We start from the raw sequence: 16,292 nt of genomic DNA, 5'->3' as shown, positions 1-16,292 counted from the left end.
CCAGGTATGATGAGTGGTTTGTGCACTGCAACCTAACTATGGTATCCTGATCCGTGGAGTTGTCGGCAGACAGTTTTTGATCAAACTGGCTGCGCACACCCCAAGTTACAATTTACAGTCAATTTATCTGCAGTTGGTGGCAAAACTGTGAGTATGATGATGCAGAGAGTCGGAGAGATCATTGATGAAAACCAGAAAAAGAACAGGGCCCAGAACACTGCCTTGAGGAACTCCAGCCTGGACAGGATGAGGGGATGAGAGAATTCCATGAAGGCCACACATTGGCTGCGACAGAAGAGGAAGTCTGCGAGCCACGAGTGGAGATGTCCTTGGACACCATCGGAAGAGAGTTTGGTGAGCAGGGTGGGGTGCCAGAGCATATAGAAAGCACACGATATGTCTCAGGAGATGGTTCTGATTTAATGTCTGGCATTAAGGATCTACATCCATTGTTGGGAGAGCAGAGTAGCATGTTCAGAATAGGCCCATCCCCTTGTCTGGTGGGGTTCTAACTCTTTGATGCATTGGAGAAGGGTAGAGAACAGGTTCCCTTTCTTTCTTATGGGATAACCTTTTCCTCTTTAGGACACATTCATGACGTACGATTTTACGTCCGTTTTCATTTCTGCATGAGCGAGATTCACCGTTCGTACAAGCAAAAAGATAGCCATAAGCCCAACGGATACTCGTCTATTCCCTTTCCATCAAGACACATTGGCTTTGAAATACACAATTTATTTACACATTTTATTTTGGTTATCATTTTCACATTGGACTTACAGGACATTTGAGTCATTAAACACACCGCAAGCTTTTCCTGGATAGTTCATTCTGATGGTCAAACATGGCTGTGGTCTCGGATCATTTCCCTCAGGCACCCACCTTTTCCATTGACGTTCGACGCCCACTTTCGTTCATCAACATATGACACCCACCTTTTTCCATCGGCGATTGACATCCCGTTCAGCAGCTCTATGGACGCCGACTGGCTCTTCTTCGTATCGGGCTGAACAAAGAAGTGATAATTGCCCGTTGACGTTTTGTGAGTGCTTCATGCTTTCGCCTGGTTGTTCCGGCAAGTGGCTGCTTTCTGGCGTTTGTCCATCACCCCAAACATGGCCTCGTAAGCCAGGCCTGTGTTAATTGGGAGTTGCATCTCGTTCGATGGTCAGGAAAGAATGACCGTGAGAATGGATGGTTGGAGGTCACGTGCAGCGATGTGCCAATAGGCAAGCTGGATTTGGCTGAAGTCGTGCTTGAGGCTCCGTCCACATTAGTCGCATATAAAAAGACAGCAGGGCTGCCTTGTTAGCAGTTGGTGGGAGATCCTGCTGAGAGTTGGAGAGAGATCCTGCTGGCAGTTGGTGGGAGATCCTGATGACGGTTGGTGGGAGATCCTGATCAGAGTTGGTGAGAGATCCTGCTGACAGTTGGTGACAGCTCCTGACGGTTGGGGACAGCAGTAAACGGCGGTTGGTGAAAGTTGGATTGTTCTTGCTGGTTCTGCTCGGTACCTGGTTCTTGGCGAACTTGCTTTTTGGGGTACCTGGTTCTTGGCGTACCTGTTTCTTGGCATACCTGGTTCTTGGCGTACCTGGTTCGTGGCATACCTGGCTCTTGGCGTACCTGGTTCTTGGCGTTCCTGGTTCCTGGGAGTGATGACGTGACGTCGATTGGTGTTCGAGCCTATTTGCGTGTGGGTGTATTGTTAGGGAAGGCGCTGGCAGCGGAAACGAGCTGGACTGTGGAGAGCTCATTTAGAGAGATAGACCAAGGCACACTCACACATTTTGGGTTATTTTAGTAGACACACGACGACTTCTGCCTTGGTACGCCGAGACTGGATTTCTTTTTCCCCCTGAATAATCTGATGGGTACCCATGTCTCATGTTTAATTGTTAAGTAAGGCATTGTGATAAGCATCTGCTCTTTATCCATTTTTCTACAAATGCTTGTTGAATTCATTATTTGTTTGAGATTATTTTGTTGATTGAACATTTGATTTGAATTCAGCCATTTAATTGACAAGGAAATAAAAAGTCCTTCAGTTTATTTATTTTTCATAACAATAAATTCCTTGTTGACGTTTCAACCTGTTCGTGATTGTAATTTCCTTCCTTTGATCCAGCATTGTTCGAACCTCGACAGACTGGGAGATAATTCCCAAACTAATTAACCTGTCATAGTCGGCGTGCACTAGTGGTAAACGCTCGGCCGCATTATAATAAAATAGAAATAAGATTGGTGCATCGCCGGGGGCGCATTCCCCAGTCAGGAGGCCACGTGACCTCAAATTAAACGGAAAATTAGACGGTGGACACTGGAACTCGTGGTTAACTGATTGGCGTTTGCGGTTGTTAAGCAACCCACTGCACCACAAAGTTAATTGTGAGCGGTGGCCCCAGGTCCGGTTCTTTCAAGGAGAAATTAGGATTAACCCCTCATAATACACTCGGTACCCGTTGTGGTAACAATATACATCCCATCAAAGCTTGCACTATGGTTGTCAACATATGGTTGTTTGCCCATGCTCTATCCTTTTTCAATATTGAGTGTCATGCTTATAAGGAGGAGCTTGTATATTCTGAGATAATTTTTTTTTACATGATTCTTCATCATTGAGAGGTTGGGCTAAACTAATATATAGCACGATATCTCAAAAAAGTTGCGGACGGATTTGGATGAAACCTGGTGGACAGGTTGGGTGTGTGGCAAGGACGAATTGATTCAATTTTGGTGAAGATCTGAATCCGGATCTGAATACACGAATTATTTAATTTTTAAAGTGATTCTTCACCATTGAGAGATGAGGCCAAAAACGATATAGTACTGTATAGCATGATATTTCAAAAATGTATTGGGCCCGATATGTTCTCGTGCATCAGGCATTACGTGGTGGAGGTATGTGCTCTTTCGAGTGCCCTTCTAGTTTACAATAACATCAGTATACAATGGACAAATCAACACAGTGTATAGGACTCGACCAATGGGATCCCATCATCATAAGCAATGGGCTCAGACAGGAACACAAAACAAACCAGCTGTGTTTGGGTAACTTTAGTAATATTTTTTTTCACATTTTTGGGGGATTTGCTGTGTATTGCAAGACAAGAAAACAATATTAATTTTGTATTTTGAATACCAACTATGGACATTGTTTGTTAGTTTTTCTATGCAAAGCAAACAAAGGCAGAGATTACATGTTGAGCATGTGTGTGTGTGTGTGTGGGGGGGGGGGGGGGTATGTGTATGCATGTGCACACATGTATATATTTGCTGAGGATGAGTAAGTAGTATGATGATACAGATAACAGATGCCAATGCTTGTGGTGGATGGCAAGACCCCCTACCTGGTGTCGACGCTCTGCCTCTTTCTTGGCCTTCTTTACACTCATGATCCTGCGTAATCGCTCTTCCTCTACAAGACGCAGTTTCTCTGCTTCAAGACGCAGCTTGTACTGAAGAATCCGTGATAAAGTTATTCGTTTTGGAGCTCTATTAATGATGTAAACACAGTAGTTGCAAACGATTTAATGGTAATTCCAAATACTTCTTTGTTTTATACAAGGTGCAGGCACGAACCTCAGTCCTGAGTCGCCGGTACAGGCGACGTGCCAGCATTCCTCGTACGTATGCCTGTATGGTGAGCGTCGCCCAAAGGCGGTGGCGGAAGGCTCGCCGAATCAGGTATCCACGACAGCGGGCTTGGAAAGAGGCGAGACGTGTGCACACCAAGTAGAAGTCATGAGAGAGGCGGCGTGTGCGGTACAAAGCCTGCAGACGTCCAAAGCCTTGACGGAGCTTTTGAGGAAGAGGGTAATAAAACAGGAATTTAAGATTGTTGGATAGGACAACCAAAAGGAGGGAAAGGAAGGAGGCAAAAGACACAGAGGATATGCAACGCGAACTGGAAAGGAGGTGCAAGTTCGATGCATGAAAAGAAAACAAGAGGCAAAAAAACTGAAAAGTTTTTAAAGAACAATCTTTGGGAAAAAGCAAAACTATGATGGAAGTGCAATAATGTACCGAAGCATAGGCCTTCCGACAATGGTATCCACGCCAGCACGTCTGGACCACCAGACAGGCATTTCGTAGATTCAGGTAGTCGGACCTGGATGTGAGACAGAGGGTCATAACTGTACTTCAACTGATGACAGATGACAATTATGCAAATATTTTTGGTGATCTTACCAATCATTAATTTATGAATTAACCAATATTAATAGAATATTTTGTCACCATGAAACAAACCTCGCTCTGAATCCACGCACAATCTTCTGGATTAGGATAACCCTGTCTGTGATGGCTTTGTCCCTCTCAACCTCCAGGAGAATGTCATGGTGGTCCTACAAACATGGCATCACAATATGTAATGAAGGGAGAACAATATATTATGTTAGTATCATCTTCAATGTACTGTAAATGGTATATCACAGTGCTTGGAGTAACAAGGCATTGTGTGATGATGTTATGTAATTTGGTATCGGATGGTGAAGGTATTTGGATCATTGAAATACCTTGAGGAAGACCTTAGTGCTCCCAATTTGCCAGTAGTTCTCCTGTGCCAGCACAGACTGCACAATGCGGAGGCAAGCTCCTCGGAGGTCCTCCTGCAGATGTGATGTTTACAGAGCACTCAAAAACTAACAATGGCATCCACATAACACTTAATTTATTTATTTAATCCACATTGAAAGAAGATTACTCCTGATCTCTTCTACCTAAAATGGCCCCATTCCTTAGAGCTCCCCTTTTCCAGGTTATTGTGATTTTTCAACACTCTCCCCCACCTCTTTTAATTTGTTACTTGTTGGTTGGTTTGGTCCTTTCCTGTTTCATCCCAGCATTCCCCTTCCTCTTTATGCTGTGTTTCAGATTATGTGTAGCTTGTTCACCCCCATGTGTCCTTATCATCCTCCACTTGATCTCACTCTTACTTCTACTCTACTGTTGGTGTCCCCGCCCCCCCTCTTTCCTTCTTGTTCCATTCCATTCTGTTCTAGCCTCGATGTACTGCATTGTTTTTTCTTTACTATTGACTAGTTAGAGGAGTGCACATTGCCTGGAACCTCACAAGTCAGTGCTAAGTTATTCATTTGGTGAAAATGTAACATGTTATCAGAGTACCTTTGAGGAAACATCCACTGCATTTGACCAATGAACAACAAAAACTACAAAAAACGCATTCACACCCACATCACCATAAACGCAATCAACAAACGAGGCCCAAACAGTATCCTAGGCAGTAAACCCCCACCCATCCGTGACACAGACCAACTACTGTCCAGGTCTGACCGTGTTCACCTTGGATGCCGATGATGCGGACACCACCCACAGCTCTTAAACTCCAAACACAGACTCGACAGGACAGCACCACTAACGACACCTGCAACCTCTGCCAGGCCACCTCTCACACAACAAAATGCATTCAGAAAGACTCTGCGGTCCTGGCTCATCTTAGACAAGAGCACAACATCAAAGATGTGAGGGATCTCTGGGTCTCTCCTGGGAGATGGATCGACTATATCCGTGCCGTGGGCCTGTTCGAGCAGAACTGAGTGGGGCAAAAAAACCAACTACTTTTTTCAGCAGTTGTTTACCATCTTATAATGATTATTAGAATCTTCAGATGCTTTGTGCACATGCATTATCCTGCCAGAAGTCAAGAGACACACTCTTTCCAGTCATTAGAATTGCCCACACGTGTCTGGTTTGATTAACCATGGATGTCATCAACTGACTTTTCAGAGAACACTCATTGATCAGTTTGAGATCATTTTTTGTGTTCCAGAGGAAGGAATGTTTTGTGTTCAAATTTCATTGAGCAATGATAACCCAATATCAGAGAGTGGATGCCTCCATCAGGAATATTTCACTCTAGGATCCACTTCAAAATTGCCTTCCATGGAATACTATGGAAGAGCGTATGCATGCAAGTGTTTCATCAGTGTCGTAAAAGAATGAGCAATGCAATCAACAACAATCCTGGGACTTTAGAAATTGGAAACACTTTGTGCAGCAACAAGTCAAGGAAGGTATTGTCAAAATGGATCCCACTCTGTGGTCGATGTGTTTGTACTCCAATTACAGCATCAACAACAATGAACATAAAATTTGTAATGAAATAGGGGACACAGTATGCGAAGTTTTACAATACGAAGGTATAAAATACCTGTTTGTAAGCAGGCTTGATACCTGGAAGGAGAACGCGGTAGCGGTCAACAAACTCCACGAAAGAGTGCCGAATTGGGTATCCGGCACGGCGGATACGGATAGTCTCCATCATCCCAGAATACCTCAACTGCCTCACACAGAGCTCTCGATCAAAGAGCTATGAATGAGTTCAGAGATGGAAGAAGATCATGATGGTGTTCTATTAATTGGTTTACATCCTCAACACTAACACTTACAATTGCTCCACCCCTTTTGCCAACATGAAAGTCACCATTCCTCACCATGGGCTTCTTGAGCTCGTTTGGCTTGATACAACGCACAAAGAAGGGCTGGCATGCACCAAGGGTCTTCATAAGTTGCTCCAAAGAGCGCTTGAATTGGGTGCTGAGGGTCGGAGAGCGTTTCCGAGTCTCTGCCCCCTGTACCACACACCACCATGCTGCATCAAATTGAAGGAGTTAAACATGTACTTTGGCACTGCCTACATATTAGGTACTCCTGTCCTACCATGACAGGTGTTTTCATTTTCATGGACTTTGTTTGTGGAATGGTGTCGTTGATATTTTCTGCACCAATGAGTACCATTTATTTATTTTTAAAATCTGAGCTTTCAGGGAAATGTATTTTTTTACCGACATGTCAGTGTTGGGGGCGATTGCTTCATTGAGTAAATGAAAATAGTGGCAATACCACCGAGCACTCACTTAGTAGAATAATGATATTAAGTTGCAAATCAACGTGGGACAGAATCAGCAAAATGTACCAAAGAACCAATGTTATAGCAAATACGTATTTTGGGAGGCAACCTTACCCCTCCCCCACCCCCCGGAAATCCCCTTCAACCCCGATTTTCTTAATGTTGTGAACAATTTTTGGTTCGTCATGGGTGATGAAGGTTGCGGTCAAGTTTCATTGAAATTGTGTGTGTAGTTTCAGAGAAGAGAGAAAATACATATGTTGGGGGGGGCACCCTGCCCCCCGTACACCCGGCCCCCCGTACACCCCTTCAGACCTCAATTTTTTTAATGTTGTGAACAATCTTTGGTACATCATAGGTGATGAAGGTTGTGGTCAAGTTTCATTGAAATTGTGTGGGTAGTTTTGGAGAAGAAAGCAAATACATATTTTGGAGGGCAACCACCCCCCCACCCCACTCCATAAACCCCCTTAGAACCTGATTTTTTTTTATGCCATAAAAACACTTTGATAAAAACACAGAAGTGAACGTTGTGGTAAAGTTTCAACAAAATCGTATGTGTAGTTTCAGAGAAGAAGTTGCAAGTATTTGTGGACGGACGGACGGTCGGACTGACGGACGACGCGCCATCCCATAAGCTCCCAGAATTACGTTCCTGGTGAGCTAAAGTTGAGAAAAAGGAAGGGAAGGGCGGAAAGATAGGAAATTCTTCTGCCCTTCCCGCCCCTTCAAAACCCTGGCACCCAATTCCTCACATACTACTCTACATTCCTTTCTCTTTCCCTTTCTTTTCTCAATATTTATTTTCTCAATTTAGAAACCTCCCATCATGGGTAGGGAATGCGTGCAGAAACAAGAGACGACTACGTGCAGAAAACATCAACAATTCCATCATTTTTTGGCTTATAAAATTCATCAAACACAAATGAAGAATAAAGAGCTTAAATCATTGAGAGAGCCATTGCATAATCATTGCTGCAAAAGTACATGATATTGCAAAGCATATGAAATATTCTTTCACCTTATGGGTCCTGGTAATGTGGTGTGGACCAGAGATGGTGGCGGTGTAACCACAAAGAAACTGCATCCACATAACGAACACAAAATGGATGAGGAGAGATGAATGAAAAATTTGACAACGAATATGAGGTTGACAAGTATGTTTGGTTGATTATTTGCTTTTTCCGTCATCCATTCTCCCAGATGTGGAGGACCAGATGTGCTGCCACCAAAGTAAAGTTAACACACTGGAAGGATTCATATTGGGAAGAAGATAATCTCAGATACTTTAAACATGGACAATTGGTGATGAGAGCTTAAGGATGGAGTCAAGAAAAAGAAGGGTGGATGTTAACAAAATAAATGAATGAATGGAAAGAGTAGATTTAGGGAATGATCAAACACACCATGGCAACATCAGCCTGAAAGATTTGCTTCATAAACTTGTTCCGGGATGAATGAACGAGCTGGATGATGTCTCCATGCAATGTATCTCGGTTCTTCTCCAAGAAACCTGCCACAATCAGTCACATACATCGAAATAGACGTTATAATCTCACATTACTTGATGGAGGTAATGAGTGTTGGTTAGAGATTTGTAAATGTCCAATTTTGAAGATCCAGTGCAATGAAAAACGTTGATTAATGTTGATGGCAAACATTAGGTTGACAACTCGAGGTAATGTTTTTAGCTTGTCTACGCCAAAGTCATTAGGATGTCCTTCAGTTAGCCCATCCTTCCTTCCACACAGCCTGCACAGGCAGAGAGGGGGCAGTCATTACTAAACATCACCGCTCTGCATAGAAACGATGCAAATACAGACCAATCAGCATTCTCCCAATCATCAGCAAGGTTAAGGAATCAATCATCGCTTCAGACATTAAATCCTTCCTCTTCTCCAATGGCTTGATTTCCGATTATCAATTTGGATTCAGACCAGGTCACTCTACCCTGGATATGCTGCTTCTGCTCTCCCAACAATGGATGGAGGTCCTCAATGCCGGACATGAAATCAGAGCCATCTCCGATGACATATCGCGTGCTTTCGATATGGTCTGGCACTCTGCCCTGCTCAACAAACTCTCTTCCTATGGTATCCAAGGCCATCTCCACTCATGGCTCGCAGACTTCCTCTCCTGTCACAGTCACGTGTGACCCTAAATGGAGTTCTTTCATCCCATCTTCCTGTCCGGGCTGGAGTTCCTCAAAGTAGCGTTCTGGGCCCTGTTCTTTTTCTGGTTTTCATAAATGATCTCTCCGACTCTCTGGAAAATCTTCTTCATCTCTTTGCTGATGACTCCACCCTCTGCCATACCATCTGTCATCCCTCAGATCAGTAAGCAGCACTCTGCAGATCTGGATAAAATCACAAACTGGTCCAACACATGGAACATGTCTCTTAATCCTGACAAATCTCACACTCAAGATGTCTCTCAGAAAGGGCTGTGTTGAAACCTCTCCCCACCCCTCCACCCCCCCCCTCCCACATCTACTTTCTCAACAATCCTCTTCAAGAAGTCCTTTCTTTCAAGCTTCTGGGTCTCACTATCTGCCATGACCTTTCCTGGGAAAGCAACATTTCCAAGCTGGCCTCCAAAGCCAGTCGCCGACTGGGCATCCTCTATCGTGCAAAGTCCTTCCATGACATTCCTGAGCTCCTGACCACAAACAAAGCTTTCTTCTGCAGCCTGATGGAGTACTGTTATCCCCTCAGGGCTAGTGCTCCAGCCTCTCATCTTTCTCTGCTTCACGCTGTGGAAACCAAGGCATTTAGGATCATTGGTATCTCCCGTGATGAGGCTGATCTTTTGGTCTCCCACTCGCTCACCGGAGGCAGGTCAATGGTCTTTCTGTCTTCTACCATCTCCTCTCCGTTCTCGCCCCCCCCCATATTTCCGCAGGGTGCTCAAGGTCCACCAGCAACCCCTTCCTGGTAAAACTACCAAAATCAAGAATCACTGCTCACCTTCACTCTTTCATTCCTCTTTTTCCTTACCTTCTGAACAAACTCCCACACTCTCTTCAATCCCACTCTTCCCTCCAGGTCTCTGAAACAGCTGATCACCACCATCTCTTATCGTTCCCCATCCAAAACCATGATCTTTTCTACCCCCGTTAATCTACCCATACCCACCTCCTTCCAATTCCCTGCTTTCCATCCTGAAAGTCCCTGTCGTGTAAGGACCTGAAAGTTCCTGTTGCATCCATCTTGTTTACCCTGTGTACCCCCCCCCATCCCTCTCTCTCTTCCACAGATCTCCTCATGTCTCTGTTTCCCACTGTTTTGTGCTTCCCTCTGCCGCCACTCTTGTACGTTCTGTGTGTTAGCTCTCATACGAGTGTCGACATTTTATACAAAAAAAGTCCTTTCAGTCCTTTTGTCGTCCCTTTTCGTCCTTGTAAGACCCTTTCAACACTTTACACCTTTTAGATCCCTTAAGACTACCATTGGAATGTAAAATTTTGACCTTCAGACATAATTAGACCCATTAAATTAATAGATCCCTTAAGATCATCAAGACCCCTTTTGATAAGCCTGGCGTTGGCTTAATGGTTGGGGTGGCTGGCTTGGGATCTTAGGGTCCTGCGTTTGAGTCCTGTTGGCCACTGAATGAACACCAGGTGGGTCAGTGAAATGAGTACCAATCTATTGGTATTGGGCACAGCATCAGCGGCATAGTTGTGCCCTGACAAAATGATAGCTACCTGGCAGCCAAGCAGAGGAGGAGGAGGAGGAGGAGGAGGAGGAGAAGAAGAAGGAGGAGGAGAAGGAGAAGAAGAAGACACTTTATATCCTCTCTTCCTCTCCCTTCCATGGATCTCCTAATGTCTCTGTTCCCCACTGTTCAGTCCTTCCCACTCCCGCCCCTCGTCTCATGCCCCCCTCGCTGTGCGTTGTGTGTTAGCTCTCATACGAGCCTCGACAAGGTATACAAAAAAAATCCCTTCAACACTTCATACTGCTGACACTGCTCGTCACCAAAGACCCTTAAGATCTGTAGATCCCAACTACTTTTGGAATGTATTCTTTAGACCTTAAGGACTCCTTAGACCACACAGACCATTAGACCCCACATGACCCTTTAAAAACCCCTGTAGACCCTACAGACTCCTTACACCTGGAGACCCTTTTGATTGTTAAGACTATTTAGATCTTTAAAACCCTTTCAACACTTTAGACTCCCTGAGACCATTACACCTTTCAGACCGTTAAGATCTTTTGGACCCCTTAGACACCAATTACTATTGTAATGTCCCCTTTTGGCCTTTAAATCACTTCAAACCGCTATAGACCCTTTAAACCCTTTTTCACCCTTTCGACCCCTTTAGAACTTTTTAGTCCTTGTAAGACCCTTTCAACACTTTAGACTCCTTTGGACCCTTACACCCTTTAGACCACTTTACACTTCTTTATGGTCTTTCACTGGACAAAAACGAATAGAACGTTTTTCATCAATTCTGGACCCGCTCATCCTACATAGTTTTCACTGCTTGAATACAATCATCGAAACAGGCATTTCAGCCCCTATGGCCTATAATTTTCCATCAAATCAAACTGAAAATCAACATTATCACCCAAAGCACCCCAAATGGTTGAGGGCGTGTTCTCCCTCTACTGGTGGACGAGTGTCTGTCCCACTTGGGACTATTCATTTATATTTCTTTCAGACTTTGGGAAAACCAAGTTTCCTGAAATGTTTACATTTTAAAAACATAACATGAGAGATTATAATCAGTTATAAAGCTTCGCAGCTTGTCTGACATCTTGTTTTTGAGGATTGCAAGCCCTCTTAGATTAAAAGTCCTCTTTTGCTTTGACGAAGGGTTAATGCCTGAAACGTCAGCTTCTCTTTGCTTCCCATGGCAGTTTGCATACCCCAATCGACGTCCTATTGATTTCATCCATTGCTTTACCTGTCCACCAATGCAGATCGACATGAGCCTTCACGAGCAAGACTCGTTCTTCATTTATCAAAAAGCACCCTTCATGCAATGTGGAGTGAAACAGTATACAAACACAGCCAAAAACATTCAATTTTAAATTTAATGTTTGTCTTTCCAATGAAGTCATTAAAGCAAAATCTTAGACTAAACGTTTAAATTGCTGGCTTTCTCACTGCTCATTTATGGTGGTTGTTGATATCTATTTTGAGAGATTTTCTTTACCATCCTTGTCTCCCCTTCCCAAATCGAATGTCTCCAATTCCTTCCAAACCTGTTGATTCATAGTAAACGACTCCGGCAAAGTGGTTGATTCCAAACTGTGTGTCATGGGTATTCCGAGGTGGAATGTAATTGGTATTCAGTTTGTGCTGAGAGTTGAGTTTGTGCAACATCGTTGAATCTGTGCCCTGCAAAACAATTCGGAAAACCAGATGTTACGTATAATTGGGGAGGGTGACTTCAAGAGTATCTGATTACCTGAATGGCATGGTGATCGTCTGCTATTGCATGGCCTGGCATTAAATATTCAAAGTTTAAGTGTATTGCTAAGAACAGAAAGAAAAACAAAAATAATTTGACAAGACCCATTATTTGAATCCTACTGATAAAGCAAGGAGAAAAACACTGCCACAATAAAAAAAAAATGATCATGCGACATATTTGAAATCATACAAGGAAGCATGGAAGAAAAATAATTATATTCATGTATTCTCAATTATATTCACTTCTTGCTGGTGCTTTATAAATTTAATTTTTGTACTGGAGTCGAATTGGCTGTCAGTAAAGTTTCCCTTTCCCCCGACAGTCTTTTGACCTCCATAGGATAAATGAATATCTTACTATGAAAAAGGTCTTGCTCGCTGCATAGAAACAGGCTGACCTAGTTGATGACACTGCAAACTTTCGCCTTGTGCTTATCAGCTCATCCCGTAGTTGAATTGCCAAATGTCTCACCGTCCCATTTTTTTGGATATCAAACGAGAAAAGAGGGATTGCTTTCGGCAACTATTTAGTGAAGTTCATTTGAATGCTTCAGTGAATCATTGAATGTTCTTCCTCCGTGTATACGAAATTAAGAATTTAAAAAAAAAAAAATTAAAAAAAAAAAATCCTTCACTTGCCTTTGGAAACTTGCTTTCCTCGTCGATCAGTGAGATAATGTTCATAGGCTTGAGAGCAATCATGTCCAGGGCATCCTGGTTGTCAGTAAACTCAATATGCCTCCAACTGATGTTCTCCAGATTGTACTCCTCTTGTTCAAGCTTGAATACATGTCGCACGAAAAACTGTTGCAAGTTCTCGTTGGCAAAGTTGATGCACAGTTGCTCAAAGCTGAGGGCAATGAGTTGAAAGGACGAAAAGTCAGAACAAGGAAGGAGGCAATTATTGCTGGAAATGAAGAAGCGATTAAAGAAGGATACAGAAAAAACAAAAAGACATTGTCATACCCCCCATTGTTTTAGTAATTCCACTGTATGGAGTTAGAGGGCTAGCCCATATTTATGTATAACTAAAATGGCCACCAGTCAGCCATTTTTGATCAAACCTCAAAATAAAGTGAGATGCACATGTATGCCATCATTTGTTGTGATTGTGCCAAGTTTGAACAAAATCGGACAATGCATGTCTGAGAAACGGTTGGGGACACATTTAAGCAACAAAATGGCCACCAGTAGGCCATCTTGGATGTGATCTAAAAAAAAAAAAATGACGTGTATATGTAAGCCATCATTCATTATCTGTGTACTAAGTTTGAACAAGATCGCTAAATGCATGTCCGAGAAATGGTTGAGGGCGTGTTCAACACCGCGGTTTCTTTTTTACAACTAAAATGGTCGCCAGTCGGCCATATTGGATCTGATGTCGAAAATAAATGATGCGCATATGTGTACCATCATGTGTTGTCTTTGTGCCAAGTACGAATAAAATCGGCCCATACATGTCCGAGATATGGTTGTGGACGAACGCATGCGCGCACGCACGGACACGAAAACCAAATCCATAAGCCCCCGTTTCAGACTAAGTCCAACGAGGGCTAAAAAATCTACAAAATATAATTCAACAGAGATGCATCGAAGGATATGCCTCCACCCAGGTTACATCAATTAAAGGTCACATGAAAAATTACAGGTTACATTTCGAGAGGGGGAGATAGAGAGAGGACGTGAGAATGAAAAGAGAAGAGACAACATAAGATGCTTCAAACTCAAGTTATGATCGGTAAAATGATCTTCAAAGGGCACATGACCTTTGACCTCTTTAACCCCAAAAATCATTTTTTCTTTGTATTACAGTCCATAATTGTGCCAAGTATGGTTGAAATCTCTTCAGTGGTTCACTAGTTATCATGGTAACAATGATTTTCATATAAAGGGCACATGAGCTTAGACCATTGATCTTTTTTTATGCAATAGTCGAGGCTCGTGGAAGAGCTCGTCCTATTACATTGAATGAATCAGGACATAACAGGACAAAAGGAACAGTTGAGAGGGTGGGGAAGACATCAACGGCAGAGTAAAAGCCAAGATAGAGGCAGACTCGGACAAAGAATGGGTGTGGGGAGGAATAGGGGGAGGGGTGGGAGGGAGGAGAGGATGCATGTCGTGGCCAAGATGGATGCAGAAGGAAACACTCAGGAGGGAAACTTGAATTTTTTGGAGGAGGATCAGGTTTTGGGACGGGATAGGGGGAGGGTTAAAGAAGGCAGAAGAAACGACATAATCAGTTCCCAAAATATAATGAGTTTATCTACGCATTGCAGTCCATAAGTGCACCACGTTTGGTTGAAATCCCTTTTGGTGTTCACAAGTTATCGTGGTAAACAACAAAGCAATACCGGATGGACAGCTAGATGGACTACCCGAAAACATGCCTCCAGCCTTCGGTTACAGAGTCATAAAAATCCAGGTAATATCTCTGTCGCAATGCAGAGATAGACAAGTGGTAAGTTACAGGATTGTGAATGAAAAGCAAAGAAAACCAGAAGTAAACGCACCTGTTGACTTGGAAATTCTCAAAGCCAAAGATGTCCAGAAGACCAATGGAGCGACGGACAAACTTTGGGTCATTGGGCAAAGGGCGGTAGATGGCAGCATTGATCTTCTCTACGATCCACACAAACATCCGACCATAGATACCCTGAAAATGGGAAGTCACAGATTGCATCTCTCAATGTGGAGATAGTCAATGCAAGAGAAAGCAGAAATATTATAGCATGGAAACAAATTCATAAAGGTCAATAATTCAGAGAAAAACAAGTAAAGTGGGGAGAGGGTGAGGAAAAATATGTAGCAGCAGAAGAAGGTATGATTGGGAGGAAAATCAAGAGATAAGGCTTTGTAGTAACACCTTCACAAAAGCGTCACGGACATCCAAGGCCTGCTCGCGGTTCAGTGGTGTGGTTACTGTTTCACCTCGAGCGATCAACGTCCGACTGCTAAGACAGTTCCGCAGGTCAGACACATCCACCTGGCCACATATGGGTAGGGACAAAGGAAGGTGATAACAGTGCACATGTTCTGTACAGGCCTCAAGGCACGCAGGTTTCTAAATCTATATCATGGAGAGCACATCATCCATGAGTCACTTCATGTATTCACCATTATGCAGAAACAACAGTGTCCCTTCGGGACTTAAAACTACCACTGCAACCTCACTGAAGTAAACTGATTTGCAAGATCAATGTGAAAATTCTCAAAATCAAAGGGAAATTTGTATGTATGTCACAAATGTGACTTTGATGACCATTTAAGTCATTTTCACAAGATTAATAAACGTGCTAATTGTGATAAATCGCATTGAAGATGATCGTGAATATAATTGTGGTGATGACAATCATAAAGTGACATTTATTTATTACATTCACAAATTTGGTGGAATTTTGACACTCCTTCCTCCCCCATACATGCAACACTTCCGACCAGGAGCATCGAGAGCCAACACGGACCCCGAGGAAAACAAGCCCATGGCCCCCAGCCCACCATTTCTCTTTTACACATGTATTAAAAATTACAGTTACGGGAGAAGCTCGGGCCCCTCAACTCAATGGACCCTGGGCCCCAAGGCAGCGACCCCTCCTGACCTCCCCTCTCGACGCCCCTGTCACTAACCGTTGATACCTATTTCCTCCCAACCTGATTTCCCTGCTTTACAACTCCTGCCTTCCTTTGTCTCTGCCCTGTCATTCTTCCTTCTCTTCCTTTTCTTACTTTAGCCGCCACCCCCTGCCAGACACCACATGTAAATAAATCCACCGTTATTATCAGAAGTTAAAATGGTTCGAGAAATTCAAGTCTGGTGATGAAAAAATCTGATGATTCGTTTGGTATTAAGTGTTTGATCATGATCAGCAGCCTGACCTCGAGCAGTTGGGCAGCCATCTTGAGGTGCACGGAGTCTTGAACCTCACATGAGTCCAGGTTGTCGTAGGTCCGAGCTGCCAGGAAGAAGGAAAAGAGAGATATTGAAGAGAGGCAG

The 16,292-nt window shown here is 43.4% G+C and overlaps 1 protein-coding gene across 1 annotated transcript in view; it reads right to left on the bottom strand.

Moving 5' to 3' along the window:
- The window catches only part of MYO7A (myosin VIIA), a 161,384-nt gene that overhangs the window by 129,996 nt on the left and 15,096 nt on the right, over window positions 1-16,292 (bottom strand). Inside the window, exons 9-21 of the mRNA XM_085888027.1 lie at window positions 16,175-16,251; window positions 15,165-15,284; window positions 14,812-14,954; window positions 12,938-13,148; window positions 12,088-12,223; window positions 8,278-8,384; window positions 6,456-6,593; window positions 6,173-6,331; window positions 4,518-4,610; window positions 4,252-4,346; window positions 4,027-4,111; window positions 3,583-3,801; window positions 3,351-3,458 (exon numbers count right to left, since the gene is read on the bottom strand). Of these exons, the coding sequence (XP_085744153.1) occupies window positions 3,351-3,458; window positions 3,583-3,801; window positions 4,027-4,111; window positions 4,252-4,346; window positions 4,518-4,610; window positions 6,173-6,331; window positions 6,456-6,593; window positions 8,278-8,384; window positions 12,088-12,223; window positions 12,938-13,148; window positions 14,812-14,954; window positions 15,165-15,284; window positions 16,175-16,251 (1,691 nt within the window). The remainder of the gene's footprint in view (window positions 1-3,350; window positions 3,459-3,582; window positions 3,802-4,026; window positions 4,112-4,251; window positions 4,347-4,517; window positions 4,611-6,172; window positions 6,332-6,455; window positions 6,594-8,277; window positions 8,385-12,087; window positions 12,224-12,937; window positions 13,149-14,811; window positions 14,955-15,164; window positions 15,285-16,174; window positions 16,252-16,292) is intronic.

The sequence above is a fragment of the Eptatretus burgeri genome, chromosome 7, assembly GCF_056783735.1.
Source record: "Eptatretus burgeri isolate ZD-2024b chromosome 7, Ebu_testis_v1, whole genome shotgun sequence".
Lineage (NCBI taxonomy): Eukaryota > Metazoa > Chordata > Myxini > Myxiniformes > Myxinidae > Eptatretus > Eptatretus burgeri.
This window is presented reverse-complemented; position numbering and strand designations above follow the sequence as displayed.